The sequence below is a fragment of the Anolis carolinensis genome, chromosome 2, assembly GCF_035594765.1.
Source record: "Anolis carolinensis isolate JA03-04 chromosome 2, rAnoCar3.1.pri, whole genome shotgun sequence".
Classification (NCBI taxonomy): domain Eukaryota; kingdom Metazoa; phylum Chordata; class Lepidosauria; order Squamata; family Dactyloidae; genus Anolis; species Anolis carolinensis.
Window position 1 is genome coordinate 91,113,086 of NC_085842.1, and position 15,889 is coordinate 91,128,974.

The following is a 15,889-nucleotide window of genomic DNA, read 5'->3' on the forward strand; positions in this document are numbered from 1 at the left end:
ATACCTGAAGCATTTATTTCAATTATACATGTTTATCCGTCTGTAGAATAAAGTATATACATTGATGCTGCACACTTTATTTTTGGAAATGTACAAGCCAAAGCAAAGTGCAAATTTTCTTTCTGTCCCTTGTTGAAATGGACAGAAAATCATAGTATAATGCTTGTTTTTGTCAGTTTGGCACACTACAGGCCTCCACATTTGCTGGGGTTGTGAGTCCTGGATCCCCTGTAAAAGTGGGAAAACTGCTAATAAAAAGCTATTTTTTTAAACCTGCGAGAACTTCTATCACAAACTAACCATAGAATCACACTGGAAATCTACAAATCATTAAATCCACAAAGGTTGAAGCCTTAAATGTGGATTACTGCAATGTGCTTTACATGGGGCTGCCTTTGAAGACAGCCCGGAAGCTCCAATTAGTACAACGGGCGGCAGCCAGATTGATAACTGGGGCAACATACAGGGAGCATACTACTCCACTGTTATGCCAGCTGCACTGGCTACCGATATGCTACCGAGCCCAATTCAAAGTGCTGGTTTTGACCTACAAAGCCCTAAACTGTTCTGGTCCAACTTACCTGTCCGAACGTATCTCCTCCTATGAACAATCAAGAACGCTAAGATTGTCGGGAGAGGCCCTGCTCTCGGTCCCACCAGCCTCTTAGGCGCGGCTGGTGGGAACGAGGAACAGGGCCTTCTCAGTGGTGGCTCCTTGGCTGTGGAACACCCTCATCAGTAACATCCGGCAGGCCCTGACCCTTCTGGGCTTCAGGAAGAATATAAAGACATGGCTTTGTGCACAAGCATTTCATGAGTAAGCAAATATTGACACGGTCTGAATTAAGGTCTATGTACAAGGTTCTTGGAAGAATGGAATTAAGTAATTTATATGTTTTAATGCTTTTTAATGTTTGTATAATGTATTTTTACTGATTACTGTTAATGGTTTAAATGTGTGGTTAATTTTATTGATTGTTTGGCATTGAATCTTGCCAGGTGTTGTAAGCCGCCTTGAGTCCTCTGGGGTGAGAAAGGTGGGGTAAAAATGTTGTAAATAAATAAAGCCAAGTGTATAACATTTTAATGTCTCCTTATATAACAAGTCACAATATTGCCTGGGTTCTCTATGCCAAGGAGAAGATTGACATTTCCCAATTTGGCCCCTTTAGATGTTTGCAGCTACAATTGTCAGCATCCCAGATAATTGGCATCCTGAGTGGGACTGACAGATGTAGTTTACATGTTTTATGTGGTTATGCTTTTCAATGTATACATATTTTATGGTGTTGTATTTTAATTTTTGTTCCACTGGGCTGGGTCCCCATGTAAGCTGCACCGAGTCCCTTTGGGGAAATGGGGCGGGATATAAGAATGAAGTAGTAGTAGTAGTAGTAGTAGTAGTAGTAGTTGTTGTTGTTGTTGTTGTTATTATTATTATTCAAACTACCGATAGTCTCAGAGAGGGCAAAATGAATATTTCCTATTTGGATTACTCATACATGTTCTACCATACATTTCAAGACAGTTCAGAAATTTGAGTTGGTACAAAGAATAGCTAAATTGTTAAATGTGGCTGGTTATAGAGACCATATAATTCCTGCTACAACAGCTACAATGGCTATTAATCTGATTAAACACTATGTGGTTTATGTTCAAGCTATCATAGGCAGGATCTATACTGCCATATAATCCAGCTCAAATCAGATAATCTGGTTTCAGAAAGTGAATTATATGGCCATGTAGATGGAGCCATAGACATTTCTTCTGTGTCCTGAAATTCTTGGGAGAAGCCTATTTCTCAAGATGGATTTATTCTGGCCACATATCCCACCCAATTCAGAGTGGTGAATGCTGGATTGGGCTGGGATGGTTTAGATCCCCACCTGCTGCATGTATAGGGAGTCCTGAATGTCTAGAGCAGGGGTCCCCAAACTAAGGCCCGGGGGCCGGATGCGGCCCTCCGAGGTCATTTACCTGGCCCCCGCCCTCAGTTTTATAATATAATATATTGTATATACATATAATACATATAATATTGATAATAATATTATGATGTAATTCAATATAACACGAATAATAATACCATATAATAATATTAATTATATATTCTATATTACATATAATATTACTAATAATATTACAGTATAGTGGTATAGTTCAATATAGTAATATATAAAGCTAATATTGTGCTATGCTAATAATATAATATATTGTATGTACTTGTAAGCCACTCTGAGTCCCCTTTGGGGTGAGAAGGGTGTGATACAAATGTAATAAATAAATGCAGTAAATAATAAATAAATAAATAAATAAATAAATTTTAGACTTCGGCTCACCCAAAGTCTGAAATGACTTGAAGGCACACAACAACAACAACAACAACCCTAATTAACTTGACTATCTCACTGGCCAGAAGCAGGGCCACACTTCCCATTGAAATCCTGATAAATGTATGTTGGTTAAAATTGTTTTTTTAAAAAATATTGTATTGTTCTTTTGTTGTTGTTGTTGTTGTTGTTTTTGCACTACAAATAAGACATATGCAGTGTGCATCGGAATTTGTTTGTATTTTTTTTTTCAAATGATAATCCGGCCCCTCAACAGTCTGAAGGATTGTGGACCGGCCCTCGGCTTAAAAAGTTTGAGGACCCCTGGTCTAGAGCACAGGTCCCCAAACTAAGGCCTGGGGGCCACATGCAACCCATCAAAGCCATTTATCTGGCCCCTGAGGTGGCAGCTCCCTCCTCCTCTGCCAAGGAAGGTGTGTGCGGGTTTTCCGTCTCCTTTCCCGTCTCCTCCCTCGACTGGTGCGTGCCTTCCAAAGCTTTGCTTGTTTATAATGGTATTTTAATTATTATTTAATTAACAATTATTAAAGGGTGCTTTGCTAGTGCTTTTGGTGCACAAAGGCAGAAGGAAGTTGGACTAAATGGCCCAAGGGGTCTCTTCCAACCCTCTTTATTAGTTTTTTATTATTATGATTATGATTAACATTGAGGCTGTATTTATTCTTGTTTTGTTATTTTACTTCAAAATAAGATATGTGCAGTGTGCACTGCATAGGAATTCGTTCATAGTTTTTTTTTTTTAAACCTATAGTCCTGCCCTCCAAAGGTCTGAGGGACCATGAACTGGCCGCCTGTTTAAAAAGTTTGGGGACCCCTGGTCTAGAGACACCAAACTTAGCTTGGTGTCCCTTAAGGCTGCCCCTAAGATCTAGAACTTCCATTGCAAGTGGGTCAGAATGACCCCATCTTCACTGTTCTTCCATTGGGGCCGCTGCTAGCACAGCAGGTTAAACCACCAACTACAGAAGATCTTGCCAACCAGAAGGTTGGCGGTTCAAGCCACAGGTCGGGGTGAGCTCTCACCATCAGTCTTAGCTTCTGCTTACCTAGCAGTTTGAAAACAGCAATGTAAATAAATAATAGCTACCGCTTCAGTGAGGAGGTAAAAGGAAGCCTTGACAACAGGATCCTTGGCATGAAAATGAAACAACAGCCACCTTCACATGGCTGAGTAGAGAACAGCCTCCAGAAGCTGAAGATGAAAAAAGAGGGAAGCCTTGCCTCTGTTTATGTACTGTCTGTCTTTGTTGTCAATTGTATAATGATATTGAATGTTTGCCATATATGTACCCTGTAATTCGCCCTGAGTCCCTTTGGGGAGATAGAGAGGAATATAAATAAAGTATATAAGCATATAAAAATATTTTCCCCTAACTAGCTTTTAGAACTAAAGGTTTTTAAAGAAAGGGGTTTTAAGAATGTGGTAACCAAAACTCTTGGACTAGCAATTGATTTCTAAGGTCTCACTAAAATAATATTTGCTGCTATTGTCAGAATTTGAATATTTAACATTCAAATTTTAAAAGGTAAATGGATCAGGGTGCAATCTGTGATTGGTCATCCAATATATTCTTTTTCTAAAAGGTGTTCATTTAATCAAATTTACACTGAAGATTAAAGACCTTTTTGTTTGTAAAGGCTTTATTCTGATCATTTGAAGAATCCCCTAAAAGCAGACAGACTGCAAGTTTATTTTCAAGGGGAATGGCTGTTTGCTATCAGAATATGTCATATTCTTAGGATGCCCGATCCCAATTGAATGGATACATTTTACATTCTTGTCTTCTCTTGTATTACTTCATTTAGTGTTTGCCGTTTGCTTAAACTGCCTTTTCCTTGCTGATTAGTCTTGTAATTCATGCACATATGGTGATGTTTGGGTATAAAATATTCCCTCCCACTCTCCCCACCAAGTCTGCAAGTCTTTCACTTTGACTTGGTTCTTATCAAATTATTGCAGCTGTAATTAAAGCATAATGAATTAGAACAAGTCATGGGTCTGAGTTCTTCCCCAAGAAATCACTTGCCCAGATGTTTGAGATGGCTGCTCTGATTTTAAATCATGTGTCTATGAAGTGCATCAATCTAAAGACCAGCATTCATTTTATGTCCTCTCACAAATAACCATGTTGCTGACATTTTAAAGAGTCAGTTTTGTTGCAACCATCACCATGAACCATGTGTGACTCCCAGCTGTACTGATGCATGTGTTAGTGATGGGTTTCTTTTTGGCTTTGCCTTTGGAAGTTATAGAACTAGATTATTTTACCGACCCTTCCAGATATAATGAGACCTACAGATTGTTTACACTGGAAAAATTGGTATGAGTCATTTAGTCCCACTGAACTCAATTTGATAGCAAATAGCCTCAAACTGAAACATTATTTAGTGGGATGGATTCGTTTGTGTCATGATCTGCTGTAGAGCAAATTTGGAGGACAACAAAATTTTAATTCAAGTTGAGTGTAATCTTCTTTGTTTCTCACAACACACTGCCTTTGGAGGGGAAAATGATGTTTTCCTTAAAGCTCTAGTGTGACTACTAGTGACAATCTGCTTCCTTTTGGTGGCAACTCTGTGTAGCAAATAGCAATTCAAGCAAATTCCTCAGTTGGCCTCATAGTATGACTACAGCCTCTACCAACATTATGCATAGATTATGGCAACATCAGCAGCTGCTAGATTTCAAACTTACTAAATAGTTGTTATGTTTACTGGTTGAAGACAGTATTCCTTCCAGGTAAACCATGTTTTCATCAATTGAAATGTCATAATAATCATAATTAGGTCAAAACTAAATTCAAATTCAAATTGATATCAATCACATCCTTGCAAATGTGATACTAAGACTAGAACGTCTGATAACTGAATGAAATTATATATCACATATTATCCGGCACACACCTGATCTTGTCTAAATTTGGCAGCTAAACAGGTCACTTTACAAGTATGAATCCTGGTCACTTACAAGTAAGTGATAAAAAGCAAATACTGTCAGTCAGAATTGACAATATTTGGCCAGATACACTATTTATGGCAGCTCCATATAAGGCAACTTCATGTTTCTATACAATTGTTTGAGAGTAGATGTAGGATTGGCAGCAAAATTAATACTTTTCCTCAGACTGTAGTAATGGCTATTTTGCTTAGATTACTCTGAAACATACTTGGCTACGTATATGGAGGAAAGGTTTGTCGCTGGCAATTGTCCAAAAAAGTCAATTTCACTTATTCATTTTGACCATCAGAACAGCTTTCTGCAGCTGTTTTCATGCTTTATGTTGTGTTATAAATTGGAATAATATTTTAAAATTTTTAATTTAGTCCTTCTCAGAGATAAGGTGTATATGTGTGTGTGTGTATGTGGGGGGGGGGGGTAATTTCCCTTTTACAATATTTAAAACAGTAACTCCAAAGCAGAGGCCACAGTAGGGCAGACATGTCAAAAGAACAAACACAGTGTCATGGATTGAAATAGGGCTGCAATTTCTTTTTCTTTTTTTCAGACAGTGGCATTTTTAATTGTGAGAGAAGTGGAGGAATACATCTTAGTTTATTAACAGTGTCCATTTTTTTAACCCGATGTGCAGCCACATTAAGCAGCTTTTCCTGGGTTGATCTTGATCAGCCCACAAGTATTTTGTGGCTACCCACAACACTTAATGGTCAAAAGGCTTGAGCCTTCTACTCCATTCAAGGTGGCCTCCTGTGAGCACATTGTTGCTTTCAATCAGACAGAGGTGCTAGAAAAATAGACCAGTGCTTTGATTTTGTTTTTATCAAGGTGGCAGTTGTAGCTTGAGATACATGTTTGGTGAGGAATTCCTAAAATTACAACTGTGGACATTAATAGCAGCTCTGTGTCAGCACATTGTCGCAGCTATGTGCTCATTTTTGCAGGATGCTTCCATTAGCTATTTTTAGTGTTCTTGTGTTATATGTGGGCAAGATAGCCACCCTACTCCTGTCCTTTGGGGGGAAAAATGAAATACAGTATGGGAAAAGGGACCATTTTTCTGAGTAACAAATCAAATACTACTTTTGAAAATTATGATCTTTTACTCCTACCTGAACAATAGCAATATGGTTATTTACTGATAATGTTATTTCTTATATGGAAAGGCTAGATGCTAATTATGGACTGATAAAGCATTTTATCTTGTTTACGTAGGACATATGTCCTTATAGATATGCTTAGTATTTCAGCTTTGCTACGTATCCTCACTTTAAAAAATAACCTGTACTTTGTTAATCTGAAACATGTTTTTCTAGAGTAGGCATGTTGCTGTAGGTATTTCATTTCCCAAATATTGAGCCAATGTAATATGCAATCCAATTATCAATTGTTACCACATGTTTGAAATGAATGTTTCCTAACACTAAGTGATCTCTCTCTCCCCCCCCCCCCCTCTCCTTTTCTCCTTCCTTTTAACAGCTATCTCTGGCATGATAGTTCCCCCCATGTGAAAGAATTGCCTTGAAGAACTAACTGAAGAAGCTGGATTCTGCTCCAGAACAACGTCTGACACAAGTCCTAGAGAGGAACTTTTAACTCAGGCCTTTTTTAAAAAAGAAAAAAAGAAAGGGAAAAAAGGAAGAATCACATAATTACTGCAGTTTTAAAACAAAAAATAACAAAGTGTTTTGTTATTACAACATTATAATGAAGTTTACCCAGAGTCCACAAGGTGTTAATTTGAGCTGGCCATCCCAAGTATTTGGGAGCAATATTTACTTTATGCCATGAAGCAAATCCAATTATGTTTAACTTGATCACAATTTATCTTTTACTAATCATAATGAAAGAAAGAATGCCATCACTAAAATCTGTTTTGAGGCTTTTTAATTTTTTTAAAAAAAGGTCACAGTAAGGGGAAATGAACTGGCAACATTTAAAATTGTTTGTACGGAACAGAAGTAGAAATGTCAGTTAAGAGTTTTTGCTTTTCCTGAGAACAGTAATGACTGTTCCAGTTAAAGGTTGGCTCATACGTGTTACCTATCCAGCAACAATCCACTTTTCTGGGGTTTTACATTCTCTGCAAATGTGTGTTTATGTGTATCTGCATAGATGTACACAGATACACACAAACATCACTCTTTTGGATTGTGTGTCAAAGGCAACAAGAATGGTTTGACATTCCCATCCACCTCCACTCTTTTCTTACAATATTGTACTTAGGTGATTGTGTAAATAATGCAAAACAGAAAATTAACAAAAGCATAACGAAGGACCTGCATACCCTTGGAAAACCCAGTGCCTCTGGATGCAATGCTAAAAACTGCAGAATTAGATTAGCATGGCTCTCTATTTTTAGTTGATACCAGGACTATCCCACATGAGTGACCTCCCTGCCTGCAGTTTCAGCCTCTTTGGGATTTGATGCAGGAAGATAAAGGCACAAGCGTGAACCTTATGGCATTTTTGCAGCAGAAATATTTTTCTTAAATCTGCAGGGTCTTCCCCACCTCACAATTTTGGGTCAGGAAGCAGAGCCAGAATTCATCCTGTCAACCCCAAGCATGACCCAAAAGCACACACACACAACCAAACAAACACACAAAAGGACATGTCTGTTTTAAGCTGCAGTTACTTTTGTCTCAATCAACCCTTCAGTTTGCAAAAAGTTGTGGATTTTTTGATAGAAAAATAAAATATAAGAGAAGGGTGAAGAGGCAGAGAGTTGTGTGAAGGTTGTTAAATAACCCTTTACTTACAGGAATGTAGCTCTCATTACTTGGGGAAGTGTTCATAGTCAAAGAGGCATCACACCTCAAAAGACACAATACCCAATACTTCTTTTACCCATTTGCTGTTGCTGTTTGTACGTCATTATAAATACTGTAGATTTTTTGTGATTTTTTTGGCCAAAGTTATTGTTCTATTTATACAATTTAATGTCTTAAGAGAGCTTTTCAGTCTCACGCACCACACACAGACACACACAAAGTATTACTGCATATTTTGCAAAACAAGCTCACTACCTTTACAATTGCACATGCTTGCAAAACAAATTAAAGGAAAAAAGCTTTTTTTTTTAAAAAAAAAAGAATTTTGTAAAATATCCATATAAATAATGTATTTATCTTTGGAATTTGTACATTGCATTTTTCCCTGCAGCATCCCAGCTTATTTTATTGTGTACGTTTGCTATGTGAAAAGTGCTAATTTGTTTGGTCATTCACAAGTGTATTAGCTGTTTAAATGTGATTTTAATACAATTCATTTATAGGATTTTTAAAGTAATTGTTTTAAACCATGCTTCCATTTTTGTTTTATTTTCATCCAAAAGCCATTGTCTATTTTTGTATTATTTGTAAGTTAAGAAGGTTCCCCCCTTCCCCCAATATATGGCAAAAAAGTAGCATATTATTCTTGTAGCATTTAGTTATGTAGATTTTTAAAAAAGTATCCTTTGCTTTTGAAGCTTATAAAAGAAATCTAATGCTGTTTTACTCTATTAATATGCATGGAATCTCTCCCCTTTGGAGTGACGCATTTTTTGTGCATTAAATATGGGGAGAAACTTCATAGAAATCAATGAAAATACTTTCTTTCTTGTCTGCTTGTATATTTCTCCGTCTTTCACATAAATATAAACCAGCAGATTGGATGCCTTAACAATGCAAATCATATTCATTTCACTTGTACATTGTACTGCGCACCAGAACTGTCAATCATCACTAACATTCTAAGAGAAAAAAAGGAATTTGAAAAGCACAAAAGAACTGTTTTGTTACCTTAAGACAATGTGACTTTTTTCTAGACAAGCAACAATGCTGCAACTGTGCATGCTTCCTGTATGAATTTTGCAATGAGCTTCACTCAGATGTCACTGTGTGATCTTTTGGGAAGGGGAGTGGGGTTTGGGGTGGGGGGAGAGAAAGATGGAAAAATGCAGAAGGTTTTTTCCCCAATGAAACAAAGTGAACACGCTCACAGGTAAAGAAACTGGAAAATTTAAGCATATCAATGTATTGCTTCTCTATAGTCCAAGCATTTATTCTAATTCACATAATAAGCAATGGCACTGCAATGTAATCAAATTTAAAGCCATATTTTGTCCAGTAATTCCCTCCACTGAACCCCATTCAGACAGAGTTGCACCTATTTAGACTCATTTACATGTACAGCCCTCTCTTCCAGTGTCCAAAGATCCTTTGACAATACGTAGAATTTGTTTCCATCCTCAAGTATTTATAGTGTGCCAGAAATAAAAGGAAATTTATATTTAAAAATCTCCCTGCCCCAAATAGATCCTGTGATTTTTATCTGATTCTTAAAGATGTTGCTCTTCACAGAATATGGCTTTAAGTGGAAAACGATCATCTTTCAGTCTTGACAAAGTGAAGCCTTGTGTCGGCTGGGTTGTGTGAAGGATGCCTACTTCTGCTCCATTGTACCAGACTGCATCTAAAACGGAAGTCACCTCTGAATCGACAAATCTCTCACCTTCTTAACTGAACCTTTTGGAATAGACACAAACACTGTACAGTTCTATTGTTAGAGAAAACTAACTACTGTAGAGATTGTTATAATTTTTTTTGCAGAAATTCAAGCTGTAAAAACTTTTCAACTTTCACAATATTTAATTAAAGTTACTTCCTGTCTGTGAGTGCATCTGTCTTGGCCATGTATTTTTTCATGTGATCCTGATAAGGCAGCAGTAGCAGCCAAATGTGAAATTGCAACAGCAGCAACCATATATGTCAACTTCTGTTTTGAAAAATGAAGCCGCAAAAAGTGGCTGGTGGGGTCTCAGTTTAGGATATATTGAATGAAACCCAATTAGCATTTTCCACTTAGAAGGCAATCACCATCTTGCTGTGAATTTTTGGCTTCCAGTGCATAAATAATCTACATAGCTGGCTCAACATCTTCATATTAAAGAATAACCTACAGGCAGAGAATATGGAGTTTAGATGGCACGATTTTTATGGAGATGTTTGAAGGTTCATTGGTGCACAACATCCAATAAAAGGAACTCACAAGGAGCTCCAGAGACCTAAAAGAACAATTGGAATAGAGAACAGTGACCTATATGGGCAAATGCTATGAGATACTTGTATGATTGCTCTGAAGGACCAAGAAGTCTTGGTAAATGGTGTCCTTTCCACCTCTTGCTATAGAGACATAGAGACACACTTCTCTGATAACTCTGGTGTACACTAAATAGCAGTGGAATGAAGACCGAGGCAGATAAAAGGTAAGTCCTGGAGAAGAAACAGTGCAGCTCTGCTTTCAGAAATTTCATGCTACATTTCTGTAATACAGAATCTTGGCCTTAATTAAAGCAATTCTTGTTTACTCAGTTTGGTTGTGGTATAAGACACACACACCCCTCACCTTCATTTAAATGACCACAACAGAATCTATTACAGAAGCATAAAGTGCAGCCCTTGTACTATGTGATATAACTCCTCTGGCATTTAGTAAGTCCAAACTACACCCTCACTATGAAAGTGGGTAAGATGTTCCAATTCCACTGCAAATGTATTGGTACTGTATGGGGAATTAATTGACTACTTTTGCAGTGGCTGATAATGTCTCTCAGTTGTATCCATGCTATTGGATAAAATAATTAACTACAAAAAGAGCTCTAAAAACAGAGGTTTTATTAAAACTGGGATAACAAGCAGCCATTCACCCAATAAAGAAGGACTTGCTTAGTGACAGACAGCACACTTAGCACAGTAGGAGTCCCAATTCCATTCACAGTCATAATGTTTCATGTATAGTACACAAAACCTTTCCTACGTCTTCCTGCCCCGCATTGTTACCCCAATATACCACTTGTTTATAAAGCCAGAAGTCCAAGTTGGCCTGATTACTTCACTGCTGTATCTCCTGGCAAACTTTTAGAAGTGACTTTTAAATTATTCTTCTTGTCAGCAGATCACAACTCAATGACCTTCAGTGACATCTGGCTGAATATCATGCCAGCATGTCATACCCATATTTAGCGGGCTGAGTGTCATATCTGTGGTTTTAGTGCTCTCTTACTTTCTCTCAAAAGCTAGATCACAGGTTTTCCCTTTTCTATGAATGTTTGAATGCCTTCTGGACCCCCTTTACCTCACATAATTATAGTGTGATAACTCCACTTTAACTGCCATGGCGACATCCTATGGAATCCTGAGATTGCAGTTTTGGAAGAGGCATTTAGAATGATCAGCCAAGGAGCTCTAGTGAGAAACTATAGTTTAAGCAGAGAATAAGAGTTCAGCAATAGCAAAGTTTCTTCTTGCACCCCAAAGAACAGCATTACCAGGCTGCTAGATTATCCATTAAAAAAAATACAGAGTTTGACCTCTGATTCAGCCTGACCTTAACTGACAGACTTTCTTGATACAAAGAGCTACAGCTGCCTGTTAACAAGATCTTTAATAATAGAATGGAAATCACATTCTAGTTATGCTTCTCAGGATTAACTTTCATCATAATTTTTGCCATTGCCACTTATTTACCATATTTGCCAGAGTATATTCCACCATAGAATCTAATGCGTACATCAATTTTCAAAACACTGAAACAACAAAAAAGAGAGTATTTGCTGCCAAATGTAATACACATCAGCTAATAGTGCACTCTTTGTAATTTCGCAAAAAAAAGAAGTGTACATTACAGTGGCTGCCTGCTTAGAATTCCTTGTTAAAAACAACAGTGTTTGAGCACCCAAGCTTCCACTAATGGAAAGGCAGATGTTGGGGTGCATCTCTGATGTAGAATGAATCCACTTTAATTGCCTTGGTTCAATGGCATAGAATCCTGGGGGCTGTAGTTTTATAAGGCTCTGAGTCTTCTTTGCCAAAGAATGGTAGTGCCACACTAAACTAGCTGAAGGAGATAGGCATCAAATTATTATTATTATTATTATTATTATTATTATTATTATTATTATTATTATTATTATTATTAATTTCTTTGTTACCCTTCTTTCCTTATGGTTCAAGGCCAAGTACAATACAGTTAAAACAAACAGAAAGAAGTACTCAGGGCAAGAGTATGTTTTTTATGTTTCACTTTCAAAGTTTTAAGTTACTTCAATACTAGAAATTTGGGCATGGAGGGCAAATTCTTGTCTGTTTGGGCATGCCCTCATTTTGCTGCCATAACTAAACCCTTAAGTGGACCAGACAAAATTAGCTAGTAAGCAGAGAAACAAAGAAATATAGTGAATAGATCTAAAATGGTAGTCAATACCTTCCCTGCGGTCCAATTTCCATTGTCTTCAGCCCTCTCTGCTTACCGGCAAGCAAATTGTTATAAAGGCAGATCCCTCAGTGTCTCATGTAGTGAGTACACCTTTTAGTCAAGATATTGACACAGGAACATATCTGTTTAGAAACATATACAAAGTAAAAGGGACATCTTTCTCAAACATTTGAAATCTTTAAAACATTGAATTGAAATCCTCAGCTAGATTCTGCAATCTTGGAAACATGCATGATACGAAAAATAGTGGCTGAAGTATTTCTAATGTCATTTTTTAAAATACAAAGGTTTTGAATTATCTAGTTGTGTTACTCTCATTTTTGTCAACATGGCTCCATCTCAATTTTCAAAACTAGTTAATTTAATTTTATATACTGTTGAAACTGCCAAAGAAGCTTTGAAGTTCAGTCTGAGCCCTTCAGAAACGGTAGGAAATTTTTACCTAAACCCATTGTCACTCTACTTCCTTGTAGCTAGTATGGCAATATTTCCTTCCTTACTCACTTGTCAACCACTCATGTCACCCCAAAATCCTCTTCAGAAGGTTTACCAGCTTTCAAGAATATATTCACATAGTATTCATAAGTGGAAAAGTCTCTCTAGTTCTGATAGAAACAATTATTTCAATAGGGCACCATATCGGATGTTGGTCCTTCTCTGTGCAAATACACCCACCTCACACCTACTTTCAGAATAAAAGCTTTGCTGCTAGAATCTAGCATCCAGCATCTGACAGCAATATTTCTATCCATGTGCTCAGTCTCTTCTGTGTCAATACAAAACATAACCATTTTGCTCTTCTGTTCATCCCAATTATATACTTTGAGTGTTAAGCTATATCAAGGAGCATTCTAAATGCTCTTAATATATATTTTATTTCAACTATCACTCTTATTTGTCAGATGACTTATTCTGCACAGCAGGTGCTTCTTAATGGTTAAGGAATAAACAGAATTCAGCTATGGCCTCACATACCCATTTAGCTAATGGATTAGTAATCAAAAGCAATTCTTGTTTAACCTCCTGGCACTTAACCCATTCTTGTGAAGATTGTAGGGAGAAAGTATGAACTCAAACTCCATTTCCAATATGTTTCCCCTGGGAGGTGAGCTCAAACTTTAAATACAGTTCTTGTGAAAGACAGATGAAGAGCCTGGAAACTATAATCACAAGACCATGATCGCCTGGCTTGCAAATTGTTTGTCATATTGATTACCCACAAATTATGTGGCACAAATTCTTCAAAAGCTCTTGACCTCCTGAACAAAAACAATGCTATTAATATTTCTTGGTGAATCATGGAGAATTAAAGGGCAAAAAAAATTCTGGCCATTCCAACTTTGCCATTCCACTTGCCACAGCAAATTGTCTGAAAATAGCAATGGGCTTACAATTTTATTCATCTAATTAAAATACTTTCCAGCATTAACAAATTAGCACATTTGTTCATAAAGCCCAAAAAAGAAATTAATAAAATGTGAGGAAAAGTGAAATAGACATATGCATCCACTCCGATATAGAACACAAGCATTTAGTTTTTCTTTGAATTGTATAATCGGCCATGTTTGTGATGTTGAATCAGAAGTGAGCTCTTATTTCAGACAGACTGCACATCTTCAAGTTCTGTAGGGCAGCCAGGTACAACATGATCCTTACTATGCTAGGAATAGTTGTATCTATTGAATTTTGCTGATGTTGATGATTGCAAATTTGTTTCATGTGTTTTTGAAAAAGTGGTATCACAATTTTTTCTAGATGAAAAGAAATGAACTTCAGAATTAAAAATTCCAATGTGGAAGAAAGCCAAACTGTGAGACCTAGTTCCTCCCCTGGAGTTGAAATGGGAGCCAAATTATGTTTATCATGGTATCTGTTTAAAACATATCATGAATGGAGTAAAGTGTACTGAACAATATAACATTTTTATAAAAATAAAGAACGTGTACATGTAAAAAAAATTGTACAAAAACAATTATCCACTCCACATTTTAACAAACAGCCATATTTGATTGGCACTAGAATAAAGGCAATATCAGGTCTTCTTCCAGCATATTGCTCTCACTCTCCTGGGAGATAGAGGAAGGCCTCTCAAATCTTCAAGAGGCTTATGCAAGGAGATGCAGAGCTGTTTAGGATTTTCAATAATAATAATAATAATAATAATAATAATAATAATAATAATAATAATAATAATAATAAATTGGAAAATGAACACGCAAAGATGCTGTGGGACTTCCGAATCTAGACTGACAAAGTTCTGGAACACAACACACCAGACATCACCGTTGTGGAAAAGAAAAAGGTTTGGATCATTGATGTTGCCATCCCAGGTGACAGTCGCATTGATGAAAAACAACAGGAAAAACTCAGCCGCTATCAGGACCTCAAGATTGAACTTCAAAGACTCTGGCAGAAACCAGTGCAGTTGGTCCCGGTGGTGATGGGCACACTGGATGCCGTGCCAAAAGATCTCAGCCAGCATTTGGAAACAATAGACATTGACAAAATTACAATCTGCCAACTGCAAAAGGCTACCCTGCTGGGATCTGCACGCATCATCCGAAAATACATCACACAGTCCTAGACACTTGGGAAGTGTTCGACTTGTGATTTTGTGATACGCAATCCAGCATATCTATCTTGTTTGCTGTGTCATAAAATAATAATAATAATAATAATAATAATAATAATAATAATAATAATATAACTTTATTTTTGCACAAGGGGCCAAGCCCAGGTAATTACAATCATCAGAAGATAAAAATACATCAAAATAAAATATAATTATACACATTAAACATATTAAAAATTACAATAATGTCAGAGTATAAGTAAACATAATTTTAAAACCTGAACAAAGTTAATAAAAACAAGCTGGGCCAAAGTGTATGTTGTAAACTAGAGACTGAAGTAGATGACCAAAGTGCTATAATTAGTAGGGGACTTGGGATGAGGAAGATGGAATTATTTCCAACTGATGGAATAGAATAAAGTGCAATGGCTGTAGTGATAATCACTGGAACAGGACCTGGCTGTGGGACCAAGCCTTTGAGGCAATGCAATGAAGAAATAATATGAAACCTACTCCAGTGATTGGAGCCAGCATGCTGTCCTGAGTTGGTTTAAATAGCTGATTTTAAAGTAGATATAACAGATTTTAATGTTTGTGTATATTTATAATTATTTTATGTCTCAGCATGGAGTGTTTGCCATATACATGTTGTGCTCTGCCTTGAGTCCTCTTCGGGGTGAGAAGAGCGGAATATAAATGTTTTAAATAAATAAATATAATATCCCCACTCCTAGATGTTCCCATAAACCA

At 36.9% G+C, this 15,889-nt stretch overlaps 1 protein-coding gene across 6 annotated transcripts in view; it reads left to right on the top strand.

Annotated features, from left to right (window-relative positions):
- The window catches only part of ebf1 (EBF transcription factor 1), a 448,211-nt gene extending 438,244 nt beyond the window's left edge, over positions 1-9,967 (top strand). For all 6 annotated transcript variants that reach the window (XM_008114800.3, XM_008114803.3, XM_008114801.3 and 3 more), the window contains one exon: positions 6,787-9,967. Coding sequence is in view for 1 of the 6 variants with exons in the window: in XM_008114803.3 (XP_008113010.1) it covers positions 6,787-6,818 (32 nt within the window). In the remaining 5 variants the exon portion in view is untranslated. The remainder of the gene's footprint in view (positions 1-6,786) is intronic.
- Positions 9,968-15,889: the final 5,922 nt, after the last annotated feature.